The sequence below is a fragment of the Bos indicus genome, chromosome 19, assembly GCF_029378745.1.
Source record: "Bos indicus isolate NIAB-ARS_2022 breed Sahiwal x Tharparkar chromosome 19, NIAB-ARS_B.indTharparkar_mat_pri_1.0, whole genome shotgun sequence".
In the NCBI taxonomy this organism is placed as follows: Eukaryota; Metazoa; Chordata; class Mammalia; order Artiodactyla; family Bovidae; genus Bos; species Bos indicus.
Genome location: NC_091778.1, coordinates 31,698,779 through 31,726,330, shown reverse-complemented (window position 1 = coordinate 31,726,330; position 27,552 = coordinate 31,698,779). Strand labels below are relative to the sequence as shown.

At 44.8% G+C, this 27,552-nt stretch overlaps 1 protein-coding gene across 9 annotated transcripts in view; it reads right to left on the bottom strand.

Annotated features, from left to right (window-relative positions):
- DNAH9 (dynein axonemal heavy chain 9) overlaps positions 1–27,552 on the bottom strand; it is a 285,075-nt gene that overhangs the window by 149,701 nt on the left and 107,822 nt on the right. For 8 of the 9 annotated variants that reach the window (XM_070773106.1, XM_070773107.1, XM_070773102.1 and 5 more), the window contains 9 exons: positions 27,310–27,414; positions 22,638–22,795; positions 20,223–20,361; positions 18,865–19,152; positions 15,460–15,670; positions 9,698–9,825; positions 6,874–6,982; positions 5,568–5,715; positions 4,732–4,906 (listed from right to left, as the gene is read on the bottom strand). In XM_070773106.1, the coding sequence (XP_070629207.1) occupies positions 4,732–4,906; positions 5,568–5,715; positions 6,874–6,982; positions 9,698–9,825; positions 15,460–15,670; positions 18,865–19,152; positions 20,223–20,361; positions 22,638–22,795; positions 27,310–27,414 (1,461 nt within the window). Of the gene's footprint in view, positions 1–4,731; positions 4,907–5,567; positions 5,716–6,873; positions 6,983–9,697; positions 9,826–15,459; positions 15,671–18,864; positions 19,153–20,222; positions 20,362–22,637; positions 22,796–27,309; positions 27,415–27,552 lie in introns of those variants that run through there. The other variant, XM_070773109.1, reaches the window with a different exon arrangement.

Here is a 27,552-nt window from a genome sequence, read left to right as displayed (position 1 = left end):
CTGGGTTGGGAAGATCCCCTGGAGAAGAGAATGGCTATCCACTCCAGTATTCTTGCCTGCAGAATCCCATGGACAGAAGATCCTGGCAAGCTACAGTCCATGAAGTCACAGAATCAGACACGACTGAGAAGTAACACACGCACACACAGGAATTTTACATCCTTAGTTTGAGTACTCTCAGATATTAAAATCTTTCTATGAATTAAAACGATTTTCAGACAACCTCTTAAATGGAATCACACTATGGAAAAGAGGGCTTCCCCCTAAAACACCTAAGCAGAACTAAGAGTGCTACTGAAAAACCATTCCCAATGAAAACTAAATGAAAAGAAAATACAAAACAAAGCTTAAAAAATGTCTTACCTGACAGCAACTGTTTTCTGGCTGACAGTATTTATTCATGGAAAGGTAACAGTTGTCTACCTTTGGATAAAAAAATTCTTAAAGACCTTTGGCTTCCTAATGAAAACCAGATTTTATGTTTATATGGAGAACCCAAGACACAGACCAACTCTAGACAGAAGGAGCTTGGTGGGGGATCCTCTTTCCTCACTCTCAATTCCACTTTGAGCTACCCGGTCAGTTTCTCAGCCAAGCCATTCCCTGGACTGCTCTGTCTGGCTTCCTGAAGCCTAGCACTGCACCTAACCTTCTACTCTGACTAGACGCTAGAAAGACAAGGTCACCTCTGCTGGGCCATCCAGCGGCCTTTTCTCAGTTTGACTCTTTGAGTGTCTCTGCTCTTTGAGCGACCTCAGTGAAGGGGCTCCTTTTGAACTCCAGCTCCTTTAGATTCCGACAAGTCTCTGGTCCTCTTCCTGCCCTTTGAACTTGACAACAGGAGGGCTGACATACAGTGTGGTGCAATGGAGCTGAGTTTGGAAACACGGAATCACCTCGTTTGATCTTCATGATGCTCTAAGTCAGCCTGGCTACTGAAAATTACTCCTATTTTATGCATGAAAAAGCAAAAGCCCAACGGTTACATCCTAGCAGCAGATGGCAGAATTGGGAGTCAGGGAAAGAATGGTGGCGGGGGAAGGGACAGTTAGGGAGTTTGGAATGGACATGTCCACACTGCTATATTTAAGATGGATAACCCACAAGGGCCTACTGTATAGCACAGAGAACTGTGCTCAGTGTTATGGGGCCGACTGGATGGGAGGGGAGTTTGGGGGAGAATGGGTACATGTGTATGTATGGCTGAGTCCCTTTGCTCAGCCTGAAACTATCACAACATTGTTAATTAGCTGTACTCCAATATAAAATAAAAAGTTCATTTATTTATTTATTTTTAAAGAGAAGAATCGGGAGTTGAACCCAGGTGCCCAAGAGCGTGCTGAGAAGCATTTGCTTCTGAGAGAGAATTTCCTGTGATTGCTGCAAAGTATTTAGCCAGGATCCACCTGCCCACTCCCTCTTTTTATTGGAATGTCTACCCAGGTATGGGCTGTGCTTTGTATTATATTCTGCTTTTTGTTAATAACAGCTTTTTCAATATAAGCACCATGGGTGTTCCTGATGTGAATACTCTGGCTACCTTCATACTTTTCTATTTACAGCGCTATTTCGTGTTTGGCTTGAATGCAGGCTGTGAGGGGGTCTCGGACAGTCCCTGCTGCTGAAAGCTTTCTCCCGTGTGCTCTGCCCCCCTCCACCCCCCAGGGCCAGCACGGCCGCCGACAGCTCCAAGTGCTTCAGAGCCCGGGACGCCTGGAGGGAGGCTTTCTCTTTCGCTTTTAAAAAGAGCTGAGTGGATTTAGATTTTTCTACATGGAGATAGAAAAAATTGACCACGTGTTTTTATCCTGATACCTCACAGCCTGCTCGGCACCAGTGTAAGAGAGGAAACCAGCAGTGGTTGCTGACATTTCAGTAGCTGAAACGTCAGGGGCTGCATCTTTTAAAAGTTATTTATTTCTTTAATTGTGGCTGTGCTGGGTCTTCGTTGCTGCACGTGGGCTTTTCTCTAGTTGTGGTGAGTGGGAGTTACTCTTTAGTTCTGGTGTGCGGGCTTCTCATTGTGGTGCCTTCTCTTGTTGCAGAGCGTGGGCTCCAGGAACGTGGGCTCAGTGGTTGCCACGCGCGGGCGCTGAATACAGACTCAGTAGTCATGGTGTAGGGGGTTGGTTGTGGGATCTTTCTGCATCAGGAATCGAACCCAAGTCCCCTGCCTTGGCAGGTGGATTTTTACCCACTGTGTCACCAGGGAAGCCCCTACCTTTTTCTTTGGAAGAGCCCATAATCAACCCAGACCAGAAAGAGTAAATCATAACTTTCCAGAAACTGCAGCTTGGCTTAATCCCCTGTTGTGAGAAAAGCATCAGATACTTACTATAAAATTGAATATTTACGGTGCACGCGTGCTAAGTCGCTTCAGTCACGTCTGACTCTCTACAACCCTACGGATTGTAGCCTGCCAGGCTTCTCTATCCATGGGATTCTCCAGGCAACAGTACTAGAGTGGTTGCTGTGCTCTCTTCCAGGGGATCTTCCTGACCCAGGGATCAAACCCGTGTCTCATGAGCCTCCTGCACTGACAGGCGGTTACCACTAGCACCACCCGGGAAGCCCTAAGTAGGAGAACATTAATAGTAAGCAGTACTGTAGGAGTTTTACACGTGGACGGTTAGAACAGCACCCCTCCGTTTAACCCTTACTTCTGTCCTAGGAAATGGGCACCACTACTGTCGCTTTCACTGCCTTGTACCCAAAGCTTTGGGGATCAGGATAAAGACACTTGGGCAACTTTTCTAGCTCTTTGTACCAGTAATGAGATTAAGGTAGAGAGATGTTAAATTACTTGTCCAGGGTCCCCAGGTAACAAGTAGCAGAGTTAGAATTCAAATCCAGAGTCCACATTCTCAGCCTCTACATGATGTTGCCTGGTAGCTGCTGCATGCTCAGTCACTAAGTCATGTCTGACTCTTTGCGACCCCGCCACTGTAGCCCACCAGGCTCCTCTGTCCATGGAATTCTCCAGCCAAGAATACCGGAGTGGATAGCCATTTCCTTCTCCAGCGGATCCTCCCAGCCCAGAGGCCAATCTCATGTCTCCAGAATTGGCAGGTGTATTCTTTACTGCCGGAGAAGGCAATGGCATCCCACTGCAGTACTCTTGCCTGGAAAATCCCATGGACGGAGGAGCCTGGTAGGCTTCAGACCATGGGATCGCTAAGAGTCGGACACGACTAGGCTACTTCACTTTCACTTTTCACTTTCATGCATTGGAGAAGGAAATGGCAACCCACTCCAGTGTTCTTGCCTGGAGAATCCCAGGGACGGGGGAGCCTGGTAGGCTACCATCTATGGGGTCACACAGAGTCGGACACGACTGAAGTGACTTAGCATAGCATAGCATAGCATAGCATTCTTTACTGCTAAGCTACCCTGGTAGCTAGAGTCAGTTGTAAAAGACTGGTCTGCCTAACCTCAATTATGTTGTTTCCAAGTAAAGTACCTTTTATTTGGAGAAAACTGGAGAAGGCAATGGTACCCCACTCCAGTACTCTTGCCTGGAAAATCCCATGGACGGAGGAGCCTGGTAGCCTGCAGACCATGGGGTCGCCAAGAGTCCAACACGACTGAGCGACTTCATTTTCATTTTTCCTTTTCATGCATTGGAGAAGGAAATGGCAACCCACTCCAGCGTTCTTGCCTGGAGGATCCCAGGGACGGGGGAGCCTGGTGGGCCGCTGTCTATGGGGTCACACAGAGTCGGACACGACTGAAGTGACTTAGCAGTAAAGTAAAAGGCTGAGAATACACAAAGCTTAGAGAACAGGATGCCAAACAGCCTTAAACCACAGCAGTAAACACCATGAGATAAATACTACTTCATTTTTCTACTCGATGTCGATTAACCTTTGGTCTAACTTTCTGTGGTTCTTCTTCCACAAAGAAGGCTGAGTAATGAAGAGTTGATGCCTTCAAACTGTGGTTCTGGATAAGACTCTTGAGAGTCTCTTGGACTGCAGGGAGACCAAACTAGTCAATCCTAAAGGAAATCAACCCTGAATATTCACTGGAAGGACTGATGTTGAAGCTGAAGCTCCAATATTTTGGCCACCTGATGGGAAGAGTCCACTCACTGGAGAAGACCATGATGCTGGGAAAGATTGAGGGCAGGAAGCCAAGTAAGTGACAGATGATGAGATGGTTGGATGGCATCATTGACTCAATGGACATGAATTTGAGCAAACTCCTGGAGATAGTGGAGGACAGGGGGGCATAGTGTCCTCCTGCAGTCCATGGAGTCATCAAGAGTCAAAAATGACATAGCAACTGAACAACAGCAGAAGCCTTCTATGGACAGCTCTGTGTTTCAGGGCTGATGAAGATGTGATGGTTGGTATAGAGTGGTGCATGCTTGTTCTAGAAGGTTTTTAGGAAGGGAATCCTCCTACTCAAGCCTCTACAGCACAGCACCATCCCACCTAAAACACACATCTTTCTAAGTAAGGTATTCACACCTGTAGTTTTTCAAATTCAATCAACAACTGTCCAAGAAATTAGGGACACATTCACTGAATCAAAAAGCAACAAAATGCAGCTCAGTCTCATCTGTCTCACTACAGGAAGCTCTCCTAAGGGGGCTGACGTCTTCAGCAGGATCAGGGAGACATAACTAAATGGTTTGATGCCCCCATGTTAATTGTGACATTTAGCTGTTCCGTCTCCCAAATCTCGGCTGGCTAGCGTGGGTGTTAGTCTCAGCACACACCCTCTCACCTGGTCCTGGACCAGTGCTCCACCAAAAGCCCAGATGGCAGCAAACACAAAGTAAAGCTCGTAGGTGTCTTTGGGGCAGTCTGCGGGGATGTCCTCCTCGGTCAGCAGACACTCAAGAAGGTGGCACAGCATCTGAACTGTGCTCTGCTCTGGGACTGGAATTATCTTCTTAAATCTGAAGAAAGAGAGATCCAGATATGTTCCAAAACACTGGACTATTCCATCCTAGTGGTGCTGTTGGACGACTATGGAAATTTGCTGGTGTCTGTGGATCCGACAACTCCATGCAGCTTTGTAGCAGCAAAAGCTTTGGTATTATAGAGGCGCAGGGTGGCTGAGAAGCAAGCCATCTAGGTTCCCAGATGGATCAGGGTTAAAGAACCTGTCTGCCAATGCAGGAGAGATGGGTTCGATTCCTGGGTTGGGAAGATCCCCTGGAGGAGGGCATGGCTACCCACTCTATTCTTGTTTGGGAAATCCCATGGACAGAGAAGCCTGGTGGGCTACAGTCCACGGGGTTGCAAAGAATCGGACATGACTTAGCAACTGAACAACAACTACAACTTGCATTTCCTCCAGAAACACCTGCAGAGCACTCACAGAAGGCTCTGTAAATCTCCCTCTCTTCACTCCCCTCTCTTCCTGCCTGGACTGACAACAGGCATCTCAACTCCATCCTAATGTATGTTCCCTGTGCCGTCTGCCACACCTGGAGGGGACTGCCTGGGGATGTCTGACTTTGGGGACAGGATAGAACATCAGCAGGACACCAGGTATGAGCCAACAGGCTCTTTGTTGCTGCTTTAATTCTTCGCCTTCCTCACTGCTTGGCCTACCTTGTTCTGAGCGCATCTAAGCAGGTCGGAAGGTACTTGTCAAATAGGATGGTTAGGTTGGCTCTCTCTGTCTGGATCTCTCTCCTGTCGATCCAGCTGCTCACAGGAGGATTCCAGCCCAGGTCTGCCGGGTTAATGTACAGGATCCCTGAGAGCACAGAGAATATAGCTTAGTAACATGTTCATAGAGCTCAGGATATTCTTCACCCCAGAGTTATTTTCTCTGTTAAAAAAAATGTACAGAAGACTGGCCTTATAAAGAACAGAAGGGCTTCCCTGGCAGTCCAGTGATTGAGACTTTGTCTTCCAGTGCAGGGGTGCAGGTTCGATCCCTGGTCGGGGAACTAAGATCCTATATGTCTTGTGGCCAAAAAGCCGAAACATAAAACAGAAGCAATATTGTAACAAATTCAATAAAGACTTTAAAAATGGTCCACAGCAAAAAAAAAAAAAAAAAAAAATCTTGAAAAAGAAAATAACAGATATCTGGCTGAGATCTGAGAGGGTTTGCTTTTGGGGTCAGCTCTGATGCCCTGATAATTGCTGATGGACAGCAGTGTTGAGAAGGATCCTGAGGCCAAATCCAGGCTCAGGAGGAAAGAAGACTGTGATTGATCAGCAATACTTGTCATGGTGAGGAAGTGTGCACATTCATGGTGGCCCCCAAAAGGATATTGTTTAGTTGCTCAGTCGTGTCTGGCTCTTTTGTGACCCCATGGACTGTATCCTGCCAAGCTCCTCTGTCCATGGAATTCTCCAGACAAGAATACTGGAGTGGGTTGCCATTTCCTCCTCCAATGGATCTTCCTGATCCAAGGATCAAACCCATGTCTCCTGCATTGGCAAGCAGAATCTTTATCACTGAGCCACCAGAGAAGCCCGTCAAAAGGACAAGTCCATGTCCTAACCAGGAAAGTTTAGGTATAAAGTCATTTTGCATCAAGATATAGTGAGAACTTGTAATGCTCAATCATCTTCACTAGCCTCCATGGAAGCTAGAACTGGCCTGAAAGTAGCCTAATTCGAGGCATTTCTGTGCAGAAGACAGCAGTTGTCCAGCTCAGGGGCTATTCCTCTTTTTGTCACTGTAAACATTTCTGAATTGAGAAACTCACATGATCCTGGCTGTAGAGCACTGGCTCACTTTCATGGGCACGGATTAGGGCTGAGGATTAGGCCAGAGTTTTGGATGGTCAATGTCTGACTCCTGCTTGGAGCTTTGGTCAGAGCCAGCGAAACAGGTATCACTAGAGGCACCTGTTTTCAGCTGAGTAGGCATGCGGCTGTTCCCTCTTGTGGTCCATACCTGCTCTGGAGACAGTGGCTGGCGTGGCCGTGTGCAGGTGGCTGATCTCAAAGAGAAGCCTCATGGTTGGATTCAGAGGGATCCTCTCGTTGCTTGCCAGGGTCAGCACCTGGACACGGGGGAGGGGTGCAGCAGGCAGGGAGGAGTTAGGGTGTGAGACCAGCTCAGGGGAGTTTGGCTTTTATTCCTGATAGGCATTACAATTATAAGTATCTTTGAAAGTTTCCACAAAGTCCTCTGTCTCTCCTTCGGTAGCTTCTTGATCACCATCCCTGTGTACTGAGTCAGGAAATAAGCTGTCTGAAAAGTTTAAGTGATGTCAGTGATTTGAAGGAACTGGACCATATTGATGCTTTTGAACTGAGGTGCTGGAGAAGACTCTTGAGAGTCCCTTGGACAGCAAGGAGATCAAACCAGTCAATTCTAAAGGAAATCAGTTCTGAATATTCACTGGAAGGACTGATGCTGAAGCTGAAACTCCAGTACTTTGGCCACCTGATGTGAAGAGCCTGCTGCTGCTGCTGCTAAGTCGCTTCAGTTGTGTCTGACTCTGTGCGACCCCAGAGACGGCAGCCCACCAGGCTCCCCTGTCCCTGGGATTCTCCAGGCAAGAACACTGGAGTGGGTTGCCATTTCCTTCTCCAATGCATGAAAGTGAAAAGTGAAAGTGAAGTCGCTCAGTCGTGTCCGACTCCTAGCAACCCCATGGACTGCAGCCTACCAGGCTCCTCCATCCATGGGATTTTCCAGGCAAGAGTACTGGAGTGGGGTGCCATTGCCTTCTCCGGTGAAGAGCCTACTCATTGGAGAATACCCTGATCCTGGGAAAGATTGAGGGCAGGAGGAGAAGGAGGTGACAGAGGATGAGATGGTCAGATGGCATCACTGACTCAATGGACATGAGTTTGAGCAAGCTCTAGGAGATAGTGAAGGACAGGGAAGCCTGGCATACTCCAGTTCATGGGGTCTCAAAGAGTCACACATGACTTAGTGAATGAACAATAACAACAACAGACCCTATTAAAAAAAATTGATAATTAAAGGAAAAGAGCTCAGGTTTCATGTAACTACTGTTTCTTTTAAAGGGCTCCCTCTGGAAGAGTATGTTCCGTACATGTTCAAGCCACCGTAAAACCTCTAATCTGGGTGTGCTTTCCAAACAAGTTAAGTGCTCCCAACTTTACAGCCTCTTTATGGGCAGTCAGTTTTCAATGTTTATAAAAAAATAAAATAAAGATTGACCACCACTGAGGATACTTGACAGGCTCAGAATGTTTCTGATCATCAGTTTCCTTTATTTATAAACAAACAAAAATCCCTTTTAGAAAAAAGATTTGAATAAATGATTTAAGATTCTTTGCAGCTCTATATACTGAATTGATCTACATGTGGAAGATTCTAAAGGAAATTACAACAATGCTAAAAACACGGGAGTGATGGCATGGCTCTAAGATAACTGTAAGTTATTGTATGGGATGAATCAGTTCTGAGACACCTGTTAAAGATGAAGTGAGAGTGAAAGTCACTCAGTCGTGTCCAACTCCTGCGACCTCATGGACTGTGGCCTGCCAGGCTCCTCTGTCCATGGGATTTTCCAGGCAAGAATACTGGAGTGGGTTGCCATTTACGGGTAGCTGAAATCAGGATCTTGAAGAGTTATCTGCATCCTGTCCTCACCGGAGTGCTATTTACAACAGCCAAGAGGTGGAAGCAACCTACGTGTCTGTCAGTGGATGAATGGATAAAGAAGATGCCACACACACACACAGAATGAAACGCTATTCAGCCATAAGAAGAAGGAAATCCTGTTATCTGTGACAGCATGGATGGCCTGGAGAGCATTATGGCACATGAAATGTCAGACAGAGAAAGGCAAACAATAGATAATCTCACTTATTTATGGAATCTTAAAAAAAACAACAACTCAGAGAGTAAACTGGTGGTTGCCAGGGATGGAGTATTGGGTGGGCAATTATAAACATCCCAGTTATAAGATGAATAAGTAATGTAAGACATGGTGACTGTAGTTAACAATATTGTACTGTGTACTTGAAAGCTGCTGAAAGAATAGATCTTAGTACCATCTTTCTAGATTTCATATGCATGAGTTAATATACGATATTTGTCTTTCTCTTTCTGACTTACTTTACTCTGTGTAATAGGCTCTAGGTCCATCTACCTCATTAGGACTGACTCAAATGCATTCTTTTCTATAGCCAAGTAATATTCCATTGCATATATGTATCACAGTTTCTGTTTCCATTCATCTTGTCAGTGGACATCTAGATTGCTTCCAGGTCCCAGCTATTGTAAAAAGTGCTGCAGTGAACACTGGTGTATATGCATCTCTTTCAATTATGGTTTTCTCAGGGTATATGCCCAGTAGTGGGATTGTTGGGTCATAGGGTAGTTCTACTTCTAGTTTTTTTTTTTTTTTTTTAAGGAATTTCCATACTGTACTTCAATTTAAGAAAATTTAAAAAGAATAGATATTAGAAGTTCTCACCAGGCACACACAAAGGTAATTATGGGAGGTGATGGAATTGTCAACTAACCTTATTGTGGTAATCATTTTGCAATATACAAGTATTTCACATCATCAGGTTGTATACCTTAAATGTACACAATGTTTTATATCAATTATAACAATGTTATATGTTGACTCTATCTCAATAAAGCCCCCCCCCCAAATTTTAAAAGACACCAGTAATAATTCCTTACTCAGAGCCAGCCCTACTGTGCAATCCAGGCTTTCAAATGTGCCTGGGGAGCTGGTTTCACTCATGATTGGGGATGACATGGGGCTCCTCTTCCCCCTTGGTACCTTGTTATCATCCATGACAGTGTTCAGAGACTCGATCCACATCGGGTCAATGTCACCATCCAGTAAAATCCATTTGGGCCCATCATGGGTGATGTTGGCAAGCTCCCGCATGATAGAAGAGAACAGTCCTAAGAGGAACCACAGATGTCTCCATTTCCAGGTCACCATCAATCTTCTTTCTCTTAACACAAACTTTCCCTATCAGCTACAACCTTCAGAAGGAGGTGTACACGGGAAATTCAGGTCAGAACTGGGCTTTTCTCCTACTCTACCAAAAATCTGATCATGCCCAAGGTTCTGCTCTTTCTGTGCTCCAATCTGAATTTTTATGAGAATGACAACAACAGATGTCATCAGCAAAAGCAACAATGACATCAACAAAACTAGAAGAAAACCTGATGGTCCCAGTTTGTTTTCTTTTTCATTTTTAATTGGAGAAAAATTGCTTTACAATGTTGTGTTGGTTTCTGTCATACTACAATGCAAATCAACTATAATTACATATATTTATCCCCTTCTACCTGGTGGCTCAATGGTAAAGAATCCACCTGTCAATGCAGGAGCCACAGGTTCAATCCCTGGGTCAGGAAGATCCCCTGGAGAAGGAAATGGTCCAAGGTTTTAAAGTGACAAGGGACTGAGCAAATCATTTCAACAGGCAACTGCGACATGATGGAATTACATGAAACCTTCTTAGGTAAGTTTCATTCTTTGAAACTGCGGCCCGGAAAATCTTGCCAAACCCAGGCTTTGAGAGGAGGCCTGATGTGATTTTAGTTGGCATTACATGAAATTTATATCTTAATTTGGATTGAATTGATTTTTTATAATACTAAGCCTTCCCAGTCAATAATATGGTATGTCTTTTCATTTGTTCAAATATTGTTTTATGTTCCTTAATAAATTTTTACAGCATTTTCAATGTATCTCTTTGGCTAAAGGTATTCCTAAGCATTTGTTTTTATTGTTATTGTGAATGGAATTTTTTCCCCTGTATTTTCAGTTTTAGTTGGCTACTGTTAGTACAGAGATAAGCTTCTAAATTTGGTGTACTTCACTTTATACTGAGTTATCTTTAATGCTTTTTCTTACTGATTCTAGTGATTTTTCAATAATGTCTTGAATTTTCTAGATATAAAGCTGTACAATCACCAAACTAATAATTGTCTTTTTCCTCCAGTTTATACCACGGATTCCATTTTATTGTTTTAACTGCATTTTCTAGACTTCCACAGGCAAAACAGAATAATAATGTTGGTAATAGATCTCTTTGGTTTATTCTTAATTTTAATGGAAGTTGGGCTATTCTTTTTGGTTCTGCACAAAAGTTGGTATCAAAATTGTTTTGGCTTCACAAAATGAAATAAGAGGTGTGCTTTTTATGATTTTGGAATTATCTTTTCTTAATTCAGCTACTATTTAAAAACTTTTCATTTCGTTAGTTTACTTTTTCTACTTCTCACTGAGTAAATTTTGTTAAAATTATATTTGGTTAGGGAATCATCTATTTCAGTTTTTCAAATATGTATGATCTAATTGTGTCTCTTTTAATCTTGTCTGTATCTACTGTTATATCTTCTTTCTAACTCCTTATCTTGTGTACTTTTACTCTCTCTTACCCCCATTAATCATGCTCACAATGGACTTATCGGTCTTTACAAAGAACCGATATTTATATTTATCCTTCCTATACTTTTTTGTTCCTTCCCACTAATTTCAGCTTTTATTTGCATTAGTTTCTTCCCATCTTTCTTCAGGTTTAGTTTATTACTTTTTGAATAATTTATTAAAATGGATACTGATTTCCTTTTTTTCTGGCCTATCTTCTGTAATAATGAGAGTTTAGAAATTTTCATTATTGGCTTTAGATGTGTCCCAGAGGTCTCTGTATAAACATTCTTTATTTTGCTTCCAAGAAGGATTACAATTAAATTTTCCCATTAATATAGGAGCTCGGTATTTCTTGACTGCAAGTAATAAAATTATTTTTGGTCATTTTCTTGCTATTTGTTTCTAATTCTATTATATTAGTATCCAACAAAGTGGCCTGAAAAATGGATACTTTTGAATTTATTACAATTTCTTCTGTGCCCAGCTAAACTTTAAATTTTTGGAAATGTTCCACGAACCTATCAAGAAAGGAATATTTTCTATTTACAAGATGCAAAGTTCTATATCTTTGTGTTACATTGTGTTTGATGATGCATTTCCTAATTCTTTTTTGCCTATACTTATTTTTCTGTCTATTGAATCTTTCTAATATTGAAAAATGTGTATTAATATGCTGCTGCTGCTGCTGCTAAGTTGCTTCAATCATGTCTGACTCTGTGCGACCCTATAGACAGCAGCCCACCAGGCTCTGCTGTCCCTGGGATTCTCCAGGCAAGAACACTGGATTGGGTTGCCATTTCCTTCTCCAATGCATGAAAGTGAAAAGTGAAAGTGAAGTCGCTCAGTCGTGTCCGACTCTTGGTGACCCCATTGACTGCAACCTACCAGGCTCCCCCATCCATGGGATTTTCCAGGCAAGAGTACTGGAGTGGGTTGCCTTCTCCAAGTATTAATATAAACCACTGTATTTCTATTTTTATCAAATTCTTAAAATTTTTGAAAAGTTATATTCCATTTACTTGGAAGATCTCTTGTTTAGGGAACATAGATTTATGATTATTATAAACTTTTGTATATTTCTCCATATTTAATGAGTATATTTAATAAAACTTTAAAATTCTCACATTTTAAAATTTGAATTATATTATGTGAGCTTAAATTTAAGGTGGAAGAAGTATCTAAGACTAGCAAAGAAATTACAGAAAAGTATTAAAGAGGGATTTACCTCATCAGACAGGAAAATGATAGAAAATGATAATAATTAAGATAGAATGACATTAGTACAGGATTAGATATAGGTGATGGAACAGAATAGAAAACCCAGAATCAGATGTCAATACAATTTTCCCTTTCAATATGCGAATTTCAAGTCTGTGCATTCAACCAGCCATAGATTGAAAATATTCGGGGAAAAAAAAAACAATTCTAGAAATTTCCCCAAACCAAAACTTGAATTTGCCATACTCTAGCAACTATTTCTAGCATAGTCTAGCAACATGCATATTCTAGCAACAATAGTAATGGCAACCCACTCCAGTGTTCTTACCTGGAGAATCCCAGGGACGGAGAAGCCTGGTAGGCTGCAGTCCATGGGGTCGCACAGAGTCGGACATGACTGAAGCGACTTAGCAGCAGCAGCAACTATTTACACAGCATTTACATTGTTTTTGCAACTATTTACACAGCATTTACATTGTGTCAGGTGTTATAAATAGTCTAGAGATAATTTAAAGTTTACAGGAGGAATATGTATAGGATAAAGCAAATACTACTCCATTTTATATGAGATCTTGAGCATCTGTGGATTTTAGTGTCTGCAGGAGTTCCTGGAACCAATATCCCAGGGATACCAAAGGAAAACTGCACATGTGAAAAGCTGGAATTTAGATTCAGAGATAAAGGATACTTTACTTAATAAATGGAGATTTCACAGTCAATTATCCATCTGGGAGGAAATAAGGCTGATTCTCTGCCTCACCTCATACTTTGTGATCATTCGGGTCTGACTATGTGCAGCCCCATGGACTGTAGCCCACCAGGCTCCTCTGTCTGTGGGATTTTCCAGGCAAGAATACTAGAGTAGGTTGCCATTTCCTATTCCAGGGGATCTTCCTGACCCAGGGGTCAAACCTGCATCTCCTGCATTGGCAAGTGGGTTCTTTACCACTGTGCCACCTGGGAAGCCCAGATAAGCCCCAAAATAAACTTCAGATGAGTAAAAAATGTTAATGTGAAAAGAATCTTTAAGTCCAAATTTATGATATTATGCTCTAAAATTAGAAAGAGTCATAAACTAAATAGGAATCCCAGATGCTAAAAAGACTAGACAGACATAATTTCCTTTTATAAAGTACATGGTAAACATGTCATGAAGTATCTGTAGACAAATGGAAGACAGATCAAAACCATTAGTGGTGCATATAACAGATAAAAGTTTAATGTCTTTGATGTATTAAAAAAAAAAACTTACACACTGATAAGAATATAATAAGGAGGAATAAAATTACAAAAGAGCCAATTACTAAGACCGCTAAGAAGGAAAAGATGCTAAGCCTCATTAATAGTGAAATAAAAATTAGAGAGGCTACTCATTAAGTCCCATTTTTCAAGGCCTCTGATGGAAGACCCTAAATTAGAGGAATCCAGGCATATCACTTTGCTGACACAGGTCTGTATAGTCAAAGTTATGGTCTTTCCAGTAGTTAAATATGGATGTGAGAGTTGGACTATAAAGAAAGCTGAGTGCCAAAGATTCGATGCTTTCGAATTGTGGTGCTGGAGAAGACTCTTAAGAGTCCTTTGGCCATCAAGGAGATAAAACCAGTCGATCCTAAAATAAATCAACCCTGAATACTCATTGGAAGGACTGATGCTGAAGCTGAAGCTATAATACTTTGGTCACCTGATGCAAAGAGCTGACTCATTGGAAAAGACCCTGATTCTGGGAAAGATTGAGAGCAGGAGGAGAAGGGGGCGACAGAGGATGAGACAGTTGGATGGCATCATTGACTCAATGGACAAGAGTTTGAGCAAACTCTGGGAGATAGTGAAGGACAGGAAGCCTGGTGTGCTATATAGTCCATGGGGTTACAAAGAGTCGGACACAACTGAGCCAGTGAACAACAACAGGCAGTATACCCTGATGTAGTCACTGGGATGTTAGGCGGGACCTGAGATGACCACATTCAGGAAGCCACACTGCTTTTGGAAAGAGATCTGATCAGTTTGTGGAGAGTTTTCTCCATTTTCTTTTTTGCTCTCTCCCAGTGACAGGATACCCTTTCAACACCTGTCACAATTTTCAGTTCTCAGAAGGCGACACTGGGGTCAGCCCCAAGTGAGCATGGGTTTGGGACAATCTGAATCACTGTAGAAGGGACCAGCTCCTTGGCTCCAGGAACTCTTGCAGACACTAAAAATCCATGGATGTTCAAGATCTCATATAAAAGGGAGCAGTGTTTGTATTATCCTATACACTTGCACACATGCATATGTGCTCAGTCGCTAAGTCCTGTCCCACTCTTTGCAACCCCATAGACTGCAGCCGGCCAGGCTCCTCTGTCCATGGGACACTCCAGGCGAGAATACTGGAGTGGGCTGCCATTTCCTTTTTCAGATGATTTTCCCGACACAAGAATTGAACCCATGCCTCCTGCAGTGCAGGCGGATTCTTTATCACGGAGCCACCTGGGACGCCCCATCCTATACACATCTTCCTGTGGTCCCAGGATGCTCCTGAGATGAGTCTTCTGTAGCAGCCTCCCCATCACTCCTGGGGTGGTACTGACAGGGAGGTACCCTCTGTGGGACGCTAGACTGCCTGCTCCTTTGGGAATGAGAGGTGGGCTTCCCTGCCTGACCCGTGTCACACCCTCTGCCAGGCAATGTGGGAACCCCATGACTTGCAGTCCACAATCACGGAACTGCAGCTGAGAAGGCCTGCCTGGTTTATTCTCTCTATGAGCTGAAAAATCCCCAAGGAGAGAAAATACCCCAATGGATGATGATCCTCTCCAAGCCAAAATCAGTTTCTTTGATTCTTTTCACCTCCTCCCACCCCAAACTGATCAGCTCGGCTTTCCCTCCTCCGCACCCTCCCCACTGCCTTCTCATCAGCCCAAGTAGCTAAGACAGAAGCATCCTGCCCTTACCGTCCTTCCATTCTCGTGTGGCTGGATTGATGATGCCAAAGAGCTCATCGTTGGTGACCGCTTTGGGGTTGAGGTCGGTCCAGACAGGGCGGCGTTTCATGATCTGGTAGGTCTTGTGCAAGGACCTCAGCACCTGCGACTTGCCAGTTCCTGCACTGCCCACCACGAACACGGAGTGCCGCACTGCCAAGAGCTCCTCCAGCTGGACCACCTGGGAGACACAGAATCCGGCCAGAGGGACCGCTTGTCACTCACCCACATCCCCACCACTCCCCTGTGAGCCCGACTGATGCCTGAAGTGAGACCTGAGGTCAACACAGGAAGGGTTACTCCCCCCAGGATAAAATGGGGTCCTAAATGTGGGGCAACATGATTCGTTTATTCACTTATTCATCATGTGAGTAATTATTAGTAACCACTAAGTGCTAGAGAGTGTGTCTGGTGAGAGAGATTCAGAGATGACTCTCCAGCCCTTCCTGATCTCATAGTCTGATAGAGAAGCAAGTCATATTGACAAACTGCTATAATGTAAGGAGATAATTGAGATGTGGGTTCAATCCCTGTGTCAGGAAGATCCCTTGGAGGAGAAAATGGCAACCCACTCCAACATTCTTGCCTGGAGAATCCCATGGACAGAAGAGCCTGGTGGGCTGCAGTCTAGGGGTTGCAAAGAGTCCGACATAACTGAGTACATGCACACATGCAAGAAGGGCATAACTGCTACGGCTGATGTATTTACTAAATGCTGTGAAAAGAGACTGTTGTTGCTGTTCAGTAGCCACGTCACGTCTGACTTTTTGCAACCCCAAGAACTGCAGCACACCAGGCTTCCCTGTCCCTCACCATCTCCTGGAGCTTGCCCAAATTCACATCCTTTGCATTGGTGATGCCATCCAACCAGCTGGTCTTCTGCCTCCCTCTTCTCCTCCTGCCTTCAATCTTTCCCAGCATCAGGATCTTTTCCAATGAGTTGGCTTTTCACATTAGGTGGCCTAAGTATTGGAGCTTCAGCATCAGTCTTTCCAATGAATATTCAGGGTTGATTTCTTTTAGGATTGACTGGTTGATCTCCTTGCTGTCCAAGGGACTGTCAAGAGTCTTCTCTAGCACTACAATTTGAAAGCATCAGCCCACCCCTGGAAGAGGGAATGGCAACGCACTGCAGTATTCTTGCCATGAGAACCCCGTGAACATGGACATTATGGCAACAGATAGAAAGAAACAGTAGATTTTATATAGATAAAGGGAGTATGAAAGGCTTCACAGGGGATGGGGCATTTGAACTGGGGCTTCAAGGGTGGGTAGGAGTTTGCCAAGAAGATGAATGGGAAGGATATTCCAGGCAGAGGAAACAGCACAAAGGCTTGTGGTGTGACAGAGCATGATGTGGTTGACCAGATGGCTTGATGAGGCTGGCGTCAAGGAGCTCTTTGGGGGACAGTGGTCACATGGGAGGCATCATCACTCTTGATGTAGTTTGCCTTCAGGCTCACCTTTTTACACTCTTGTATGCTTACTGGAATGAAAATGTGATCCTGTCACTGTCATCAGGTTGTCCTTTCAGTGGTTCTCCTAAGTTTCGGTGATGAAATCCCAAATCCTTACACTGGTTTACAAGGCCCTGTTGCAATCTGGCCCAAATCAGCTTCTAATTTTGTCTCTCATCCCTCAACACACACACATACCAGGTAGATGACTGCCTGAAGCTCTTCAGTGATTCTCTTTCCCATTTATATGCCTTGTCTACTTTTGAGGTCCTTTTCCTTAGAGACCATGGAAATGCTGCCTTGATTTGGGTTAACTGCTTTCTAGGTCTGCTGACAGCGATAATTCAAAGACTTCCCTTATTTGATTCTTGAATTTTTGAATCCCATGACATTTGTTTTTCATCCATGTTTTGTTGTAGTATGTTCTCAAATAGCTTAATCGAATAGGATGCCTGTGTAATATTAATAAAATCTGTAACTCCTTGAAAATATCTGATAACCTGGCACATAATGGAGTTTTGAGATCGTTTCACCTCAGAATCTGAAGGAATGGTTTCCTTGTCCAGTACTATCTGATATTGTTGGTGAGAGGTTCTGACATCATCCTGAATTTCATTCCTTCGTGGGTCACCTGTACACCTCAATCCATCACCCAGCCACAAAACCTTCATTTTTTCCTCTTGACCCTTGACTTCTGAAATCCCATTATGATGTGTCTTAACGTTCCCCCTTCCTGGCTGTTTTCACTTCTCTTCCTCATTCCCTGCCCTCCTTCACTACCTGCTCTGAGCCCAGAGCTGCTCCGAGGTTCTGCTTGGCAGACTGGAGGCCTCCTGGCTCCTCGTCCCCTGAGCCCTTTCTACACCTGCAACCCCCTCTGCTCTGCTTGATTTGTCAGTCTTCTTCCATCCTCTCTCCATCTTTCCAGAAATTTACTGTTATATCTCCTTCCCAGTTTTCACACTTCCATGGGACTATTCCTTTTCTTCCCAAGTTAATATTATCACTTTTAAAAGACTGCAGGATGCCTTCTCAAACCAGAGCTTTTTGATGAAATAACACATTGCTGAGTTTTTAGGGCTTTGGGTACAATATTCTGTACATTTTGAGTGAAAGTGGTAGTCACTCAGTCGTGTCCAACTCTTTATGACCCTGGAGCCCATGGACGTAGCCCTGCAGGCCCTTCTGTCCATGGGATTCTCCAGGCAAGAATACTGGACTGGGAAGCCACTCCCTTCTCCAGGGGTTCTTCCCGATCCAGGGATCAAACCTGGGCCTCCTGCACTACAGGCAAATTCTTTACCATCTGAGCCACCAGGGAAGCCTTCTTTGCCCTAAGTGTTATTTTTGCTGAATACTTTTGCAGAAAGTAACGTCTCTGAGACGCATCAATGTTATTATGGTGCATGAAGTAATTCACGGGAAAGGAACACAATATAACAGAGCCTGTGTCTCATTCCTCTGTGAGAATGTGAACCCCCGATGGTAGGGGCTCTGTCCCTCTCTTGCATTCCTATGACACATTCCACACTGTGGGTGTCCCTCTAAAGAGCTGTTGCTGTTGTTTAGTTGCTCAGTCACGCCTGACTCTTTGAGATCCCATGGACTGTAGTCCGCCAGGCTCCTCTGTCCAGGGGATTTCCCAGGCAAGAATGTTGGAGACAGTTTCTATTTCCTCTTCCAGGGGATCTTCCTGACCCAGGGATCCATCCCGCATCTCTTGCATTGTAGGCAGATTCTTTACCCCTGAGCCACCAGGGAAGCCCCTGTAAAGAGCTAGTGAAGTCAACTGAGTTTTTGCAGTCGATGAATATCTGTACATTGAGAGCAGCCCTTTGGGTTAAGGACGAAGTATAACCCATTGTCAAAGAAAAGAATTAAGAGACAAATCTCGAGAGGGAGGAAAAACCCCATGTACCTTGAGCACAAAGTTGTCCTCAGCCTGGAGTTTCAGTTCCACCACCGCCTTCCTAACCAGGGCTTCGAAGTGGAGATCTCTCCTCCGAGGGACATCCAGGGCAGGGAACAGGTCCCCGATCAGGCCCAGGAACACTGGCATGTCATCAGTCACGATCTTGGGGACGTTGAAATCTCGCAGCGAGCGCATCAGGACTTGATCCTCAGGCCGGTCAGGGTCTCCTCGCTTCAGGGATCCGGCCACCACCAGCACAGACTTGATGGCCCTCAGGCCCCAGTCATAGTGATCCTGGGGGAAGGGGGCTGCTGAGACCAGACATGCTGGAACTCGGGACCCACGGGCTCAGGCTCGTGTCAGCAGAATGAGATATCATGTCACTACTAGGTCACTTGGGAGGTCAAGGTGGGGGCAAAAGAAAAGATCTACGACATAGCAGATGAAGATTCCGGGTTCCTAGTTCCTGGTCTGGCCTGGAAAGAAGCCACATTTAAGGGCCAGAAACAAAGAGCACTGGGGTGCCATTTGATGTCTGACTCTCTCTCCCCAGTTTTCTTCATGTTCCTTCAGGCAGAGACCGCTCCCTCCAAGGGCTTTCACTGGCCATGCAATGTTTCTTATGGGACACTGGTAGTCTACGAGGTGTTACTAAGCATTGTATTAAAAAATGGAGCGCTACGGCCAAACAGGTTTATTTTTTAAATGCTGGGCTAAGCTAAGCTAAATTTTTAGTTAATAAAAAACATGTATCTTTATTATCTTAGCTAAGATAATAAACATGTATCTTTATTACAGAAGTTTCCTTGTTATAGTTTATTTATAGAAGTATCTTTATTATAGAAGTCTGCAGAGCTTTGAATATGCTTAGATAGGCACAGTGACTATCTACTATGAAACTGAAAAACTGAAAGTCCCTCAGTCGCGTCTGACTCTTTGCAACCCCATGGACTGTATAGTCCATGGAATTCTCCAGGCCAGAATCCTGGAGTGGGCAGCCTTTCCCTTATCCAGGGGATCCTTCCCAAACCAGGGATCAAACCCAGGTCTCCCGTATTGCAGGCGGATTCTTTACCAGCTGAGCCACAAGGAAAGCCCAAGAATACTGGAGTGGGTAGCCTATCCCTTCGCCAGCAGATCTTCCCGACCCAGGAATTGAACTGGGGTCTCCTGCATTGCAGGCGGATTCTTTACCAACTGAGCTATGAGGGAAGCCCATAGAGGGAAGTCTGATAAGTGGCTCAGACAGTAAAGAATCTATTATGAGAAGGTGCTATGTCTCCCTAATACCCCAGCTCCAGAATCTATCCAGAGCTGGGAATATCACACTTGAGTGGTCACCTGGTGTAACCAGGGAGGGTTACCTGTTTAGAGAGAAGCTCTTTGCACAGCTGGTAAAGGGTGATGAACTTCCTGGCTAATAACCGTGCCTCGATGAATCCTTCGGCCACCAGCATGATTTCACAGATCAACTCAAAGTCCGGGACAACCATTGCACAAGGCCTGTGAGAGGGAGACATAGGGCTGACTGGGTCCCCAGCCACGCCTGGACAGGAGCTTGTGAGACAAGAGACACTGGCTGAGATCATAGATGAAGGCATGTGTGAGGGTGGAAACTGAGACCTTGCCAATGATTTCATCGAAGATTTTCAATGTTAAAATGAATTAATAAGGGTAAACAGGGAGTGGACTTGCCCGCTCAAGGTGATGGATGATGTGATCAGATGGGAACAGAGTTGGAGCTATGACTCAAGTCTTAAAGCTAAGTTTAGTGTGCCTTACACAAGGCACAGATTAGTGAAGCCTGAGTAATTAGCAGATTACAGGTTAGTAATTAGCCCCAAGTTATCACAGATTTGGGGCTACTGTTGAGGAACCGAGTCTCTCTAATCTGTCTAGTTTTCATCCTGAAACTTGTCTTCTCCAAGTCCAGACCCTCAGAGATTATTCTACACTTATTTGCATACAAATGCCAACGCCCAATGCCAAGAGCTGAAGTCAGTACCTGTTAACCCCACCTTGCCACAAAATGAGAAATAGAATACCGAAGGGAATTTTTATCTGTATATAAGAACTTACTGTGACTTTTCCTTCTACTTCTAGTAACATTTTATTTTATGGTTATTTCATTTTTAAAGAATTTCTTTCCCTTGTATTTCTTTTCTTTTTTTTAAAGTCTGTATTGAATTTGTTACAACATCGCTTCTGTTTTATGCTTTGGTTTTTTGGCCATGAGGCACATGGAATCTCAGCTCCCTGACCAGGGATTGAATCCCACCTACTGCATTAGAAGGCGAAGTCTCAACCACTGGACTGCTGGACAAGTCCCTACGCTGTGCTGTGCTTGGTCGCTTCAGTTGCGTCCGACTCTGCAACACTATGGACTGTGGCCTGTCAGGCTCCTCTGTCCATGAGATTCTCCAGGCAAGAACACTGGAGTGGGTTGTTGTACCCCCTTCCAGGGGATCTTCTTGACTCAGGGATCAAACCCATGTTTCTTACATCTCCTGCATTGGTGGGGGTTCTTTACCATTAATGCCACCTGGGAAGTCCAGAGAAGTCCCTACAATTACTTAATTTTAAAATTATGAGGTATGTAATAGGAGCTTAGAGTAGTTATGTGTCTTTATTGCATTTCTCTATAAGGAAAGCTACGACAAACCTAGATGGTGTATGAAAAAGGAGAGACTTAACTTTGCTGACAAGGATCTGTATGGTCAAAGCTCTGGTTTTTTGTAGTCACGTATGTATGTGAGAGTTGGACCATAAAGAAGAGTGATTGGTGAAGAACTGATGCTTTTGAACTGTGGTGCAGGAAAACACTCTTGAGAGTCCCTTGGACTGCAAGGAGATCCAACCAGTCAATCCTAAAGGAAATCAGTCCTGAATATTCATTGGGAGGACTGATGCTGAAGTTGAAATTCCAGTACTTTGGTCACCTGATGGGAAGAACTAACTCATTAGAAAAGACCCTGATGCTGGGAAAGACTGAAGGCAAAATGAGGAGAGGGCAGCAGAATGTGAGATGGTTGGATGGCATCACTGATTCAATGGACATGGATTTGAGCAAACTCCAGGAGATAGCGGAGGACAGAGAAGCTTGGCACGCTGCAGTCCGTGGGGTTGCAAAGAGTTGGACATGACTGAGCGACTGAACAACAACCATGCATCATTTCCAGGAGTGTCACTTGGCACTACTGTTTGTGGAAAGCAACTTGGCAATGTGTGTCGAGAGCCTTAAAAATGTTTCTCCCTGTTAACTCAGTGATTCCATTTCTGGGAACCTAGCCAAAGAAAATAATCATGCATACAAAAAAACTACTTATGTATATTTTACCATGATGAATAAATTTATTTTAAATGTCAGAAACAGTCTTAACGTTTAACTACAGGGGACTTGCTAACTATATTGCGGACCATGCACTTGATAGAATAAAACACAGTCATGAAATGAGATTTCTTAAGAATATTTAACAGAAGAAGAAACTATTTTTGATAGGATTGTGACAAACTATGAAATTAAAGAACAATGCCAAACTGTGTGTAGACCACAAACATACACTACAAATGAGTAAATTCTATGCCTGTAAAGAAGAACAGAACACAATTCGGCAAAAAAATCATTGTACTGCTGATGGCATTAAATGTGTTTTATATAATCTACTTTTTAATATATGTTCTACATTTCTTCTAGCATATATGTCTTATGTTTTCAGTGGAAAGAATAAAGAAGCTTGTCTCTGGGGTCCTTGTATGCCCAGGGCAGAGTGAATGCTCACCTGAACAGAGCCTTGAGGTTTTCGGGCAGCTCTGTACGACCAGCGTAGCCTGGGTTCATGGTGATGAAGATGCCCACAGATGGGTTCAAGCTAATCTCCTCTCCAAGGAAGTTGAACCGCTGCTTCTTGTCTCGAATTGCATCTTGAATGCTTTTTACCTGGTGAACAAGTCATGGGAAAACGCCCCCTCTGTGTTCCAGGGGTCGGATGGTGGCTAAGGCTGGGATCCCAGGGTCACACTGAAGGACAGGCCTAAGGCCTGAGCCCTGGACCCTTTACTAATGGGCACTGAGTGCGTGTCTAAAGGATCTGGCTGCCCCTAGCCCCATGCCCATGCCTATCACGTGGTGCCTAAAAGGTTGGAGATGGACAGCTCTGAACACTGGTTCCCTCCCCCCATACTGACTGCTGTCCTGAGCACAGTTTTGGATTAAGTCGTGGGATCCCCACCAGCATCCTTTGAGGGGAGCTCTTTATTATCATCATCCTCTTTCTCTGTAAAGAATTGGATGCACCAAAAGGGGAGTAGTTTGCTGAGCCCTCCACAGCTGCTCAGTGCTGGTATCTGCATCAGAATCCAGATCTGTGGATTCTGGAGCCTGGGCTCTCAGCTACTACAAGATGGAAAGAAGGAACACCAGGACCTACTGCCCAGGCTTGCTCTAAGGAATAAGTGAAATAAAGTCCACAAGGAGTTTAGCACACACACAAAAATGCTCAACAACAGCAACTAACATGGAAACTGTTAACCTGTCCTCCATCGCTGCAGTGTGGTCCTTATCTGGTCTTAACTCTCTCAGCTCCTCCCCCATCTACATTTCTACAACAGACCTGGAAAGCACAGGTGAGTCCAGCAGGGATGGAGTGTCTGGTGAGGAGAGGAAAGAGCCACAGTGGAAAGGGAGGCTGGGCCAGATGCCCAGGGGCCAGTCATGTCTTTCTAAAGAGATTAGAGTTTTTCTTAAATGTGGTCTGGAGCCAGAGGGGATTTACGCTGAAGCTTGACCTGGTCAGATGTAGATTCTAGATCATTCTTAGAGCAGTGAAGCAGAGACAGAAATGAAATTCACCTATTTATTTCCACACCTGCTGCTTTGGGAAAATGTGTGCGAAAATGATCAGCAGCAGAAGGAGGGAAGGCAAAAGGGCCTCTCTTGTCCAGCCAGGCCCTAGGACATCTGCAGAACTGGGAAGTCAGGGCCAGTGAAAGGTTTTGAGTGAACCTCATGTGTATCAGCTGTGCTCAGGTGTTTAGAACAGTCAAGGGTTCTGTGGAGGCTGGGCTGCAGGGATGTGTGTCTGAATATGTGTGCGAGAGAGACAGAGAGCAAAACAGCTGGAGTGTATATAAGAGAGAAAGAGAGGGGAAGAGTTGGACTATAAATAACAGAGAGACAGAGAGCTGGGCCATATACCAGAGGGAGAAGCAGAGGGAGAGAAACAGAGCTGATCAGAAACAAAGGAGAGAGAGAGAGAGAAAGAGGCTCAGAGTGAAATAACTGGAGTGTGTATAAGACAGGAGAGAGGAACAGCTGGATCATAAACAAGACAGAGACAGAGACAGAGGAGAGGCGGAGAGAGAATCAGAACTGGAACACTTATGAAAGAGAGAGAGAGACAGACAGCTGGACCAGAGAGACAGACACACAGACAGACAGAGACAGGAAGAGGGGCTGGAGGAAGCGGACCATCCCCCACAGGTGAGGATGTTAGTGTCCAGAAGGGCGGTTTCTGCCAGAACACCCAGCGGTTCCACAACTGGGATTCAGCTTCTTTCCCAAGTGAAGATCTAATGACAGAATTGCTGAGCTTACAGCAATTAGCTTGAGACTGAAACTTCTTCTCCATGCACAGAATGTCCATGCATCCTGGCCGAGGTGGCCTCCAGAGCCCGGCACGCTGGCCCAACAGCCCAGACTCTGCTGGTTCCCATGGCGCTCACAGCACCACTCTGCCCTGGGGCCCCTCACCGCCCTCATCGCCCAGTGAGGGATGTGGGGTGAAACTATCACAATGTGAACCAGCTATACCCCAATACAAAATTAAAAAATCAAAATCAAAAACCCTGCCTGGCTCACTCCATGCTTCTCTCTGTAGGGGCAGATTGAAGTCTGCTTTCTTTGGGAAGTGCAACCCATTCATCACATTTTACATTTTAAAAAATGTTTCTGTGTTTTTACTTTAGACCTTAGGCCCACTCCAGTGTTCTTGCCTGGAGAATCCCAGGGACGGGGGAGCCTGGTGGGCTGCTGTCTATGGGGTCGCACAGAGTCGGACACGACTGAAGCGACTTAGCAGCAGTAGCAGGCTCCTCTATAAACGGTGTTTCATGGGAGCTCCCCTAGCTCTGAGACACTAGCATCTATTTGTTCAGCGCGTTAATTTTTGAAACACTGCTGTGCTGGGTTCTAGAGCCCCTGCTAGCTGCTCTGCTGTGTCTAACCGCTTCCAGCCACAGCCCAGCACACAGTCAGGGCTTGAATCTGATCAGGGAGCATGGAGGGGACCCAGGCTGGAGGCGCAGGATAATGGCTGGCCCATATAACCCAAAGCCTTGGGAGCTGATTGCAACAGTAGTGGCAAAATTCCAGAAAAAAGGAAAGTAGTATCTTATACGTTTAAAAAATAATTGTTCTTGGAATTGCTTTACCTTTCCCAGTTGGATACGTAATTCTGCTTAACCAATCTGACAGAGAAATGAAAATTTCCACCCATGAGGACACTGAGGCATGCTCACTTTTGTAGAAGTTACTGGGAAGAGGGACATGGACATGTGAGGAGCGGAGAGGAGGAGAGGGGAGGGTGGGGGAACTGTCACAGCTGCTGTGGCTTCTGCACCAACATGCCAACCTGGATTGCGGCGTGAACACAGTGCAATTTTCCCCTCTGGGGTCTATGATTTTAAACAGTAGCAACTCAGCTTTTGCCCAGGTGGTTGTCAGACCACTTTCTTGAGAATGTGTCCTTAGATATATTCCTGGATGAGAATGTGAAAGCATCAGGGAATTCCAGGCTGAATTGATTTCATTTAACTCCAGAAGCAAAAGGCAACTGATCTTGGAGACCTCATTACTGCCCTTGTGTTGGGCAGTTTCAAAATTAGGCAAATTCAGTATCTGTCTGTTCTACACTGGGGACAGTGGCTGCTGGGCACTGCCTCATTAGTTAGGATGCTAAGTTTGCTAAGACAGCCAGACCTGGGCCCGCTGAGAAGGAGTGAAGGGTGTAGAGGAGACCAGAGAGACTAGGGAGTAGACCCTTCTTCCCTGTCCTGTGTGTTCCAACCTTCTACTTTCTTCAACCCATTTCCTTCAGGGTTCAAGTAATAATGAGAGTAATCATCATCACCACCACTCCACCATCACCACCACCACCACCACGGTAGTCACCACCCTTATTGTCACCACCATCACCTCGACCGCCACCACCATCATCATCACCATTATCATCAGCAGCAGCATCACCACCACCACCACCATCATCACCATCATCACCCTTATCATCGCCACCACCATCACCATCATCACCACCATCACCACCACCATCACCATGACCACAACCACCATTATCACCATCACCATTATCATCATTATCACCATCACCACAACTACCACCACCATCATCCATCATCACCCTTATCATCGCCACCACCATCACCATCATCACCACCATCACCATCATCATCACCATGACCACAACCACCACTATCACCATCACTATCACCACCATCACCATCACCGTCACCACCACCACCACCATCACCATTATCATCATCAGCATCACCATCATCCATCATCACCCTTATCATCGCTACCACCATCACCATCATCACCACTATCACCATCATCATCACCATGACCACAACCACCATTATCACCATGACTATCACCACCATCACCATCATGTCAGAGACTGACATTTATTGTGTGCCCACTATGTGTAGGGCTTTAAGTTAACTCATTCCATAATTATTACAACCAGATCGAGTAGGTACTATTATTAACTCCCTTTACAGATGTGGAGTTTGAGATATTGACTTGCCCAAGGGCACATGGCTAGTAAGTGGCAGGACAAGAAGTGAACACTGGCAGTGTGATTTCAGAGCTGACACACATAACCACTTCTCCCCACCTTGTCTGGCTAACTCTACAAGAACCTGCTTCTTTCACAATCCCAGCTATATGTGGAACTTGGTCATATAATCTCTGGAGCCCAAGGCAAACCCTCTGCTGACTTTGGTCTATCTGTCTCTCACTGCTCCCCTTTTGTCCCCTGACTCCTTGCAGGGACACATGGAGACAGCCTGTTGGTAACCTCTAGTACTAGGTGCTGTGTTGGGCCACCATGGGTCTGAGTATTCATGACAGACAGTTCCGTGCCTTTTCTAAGGAGCTGGGCTCTGCCATCTTGCTGAGCCTTTCCTCATCCCCAAGAAACAGGTGCATGGATGTTCTTTCTTCCCATTTTACAGAAAAGGAAATGGAGAATCAAGGCCAGTAAATGTATTGGTAGGGCCCTGTGGATACCGTGTGCTGCACCCATGCCTGATTTAAGCAGATAGAAGAAATGCAACAGGGGGAAGGGTGAGGAGAGGGTGAAATCAAGAGGATGCAGAAGTCCTCAGTGCTTGGCATGAAGACCACATGTTCCCATCAACTTTTGCCCCCTGTACCTGCACCGCCACCACTGACAAGACCTCCACAGAGATTCGATTAAACTCATCAAAACAGCCCCAGGCACCAGTCTGAGCAAGGCCCTTGTAGATGTTGCCGCAAGACTGCAAAGAGATGTACAGAGATTAAATTACCATCCGTGCTAGGCTTACCATTACATGTCTAAGTATTGATAATTTTCTATCCCCTTTATTATAGAACTCCAGGTTCCTTAAAGACCACTGGTTAGAAACTGGTCAATC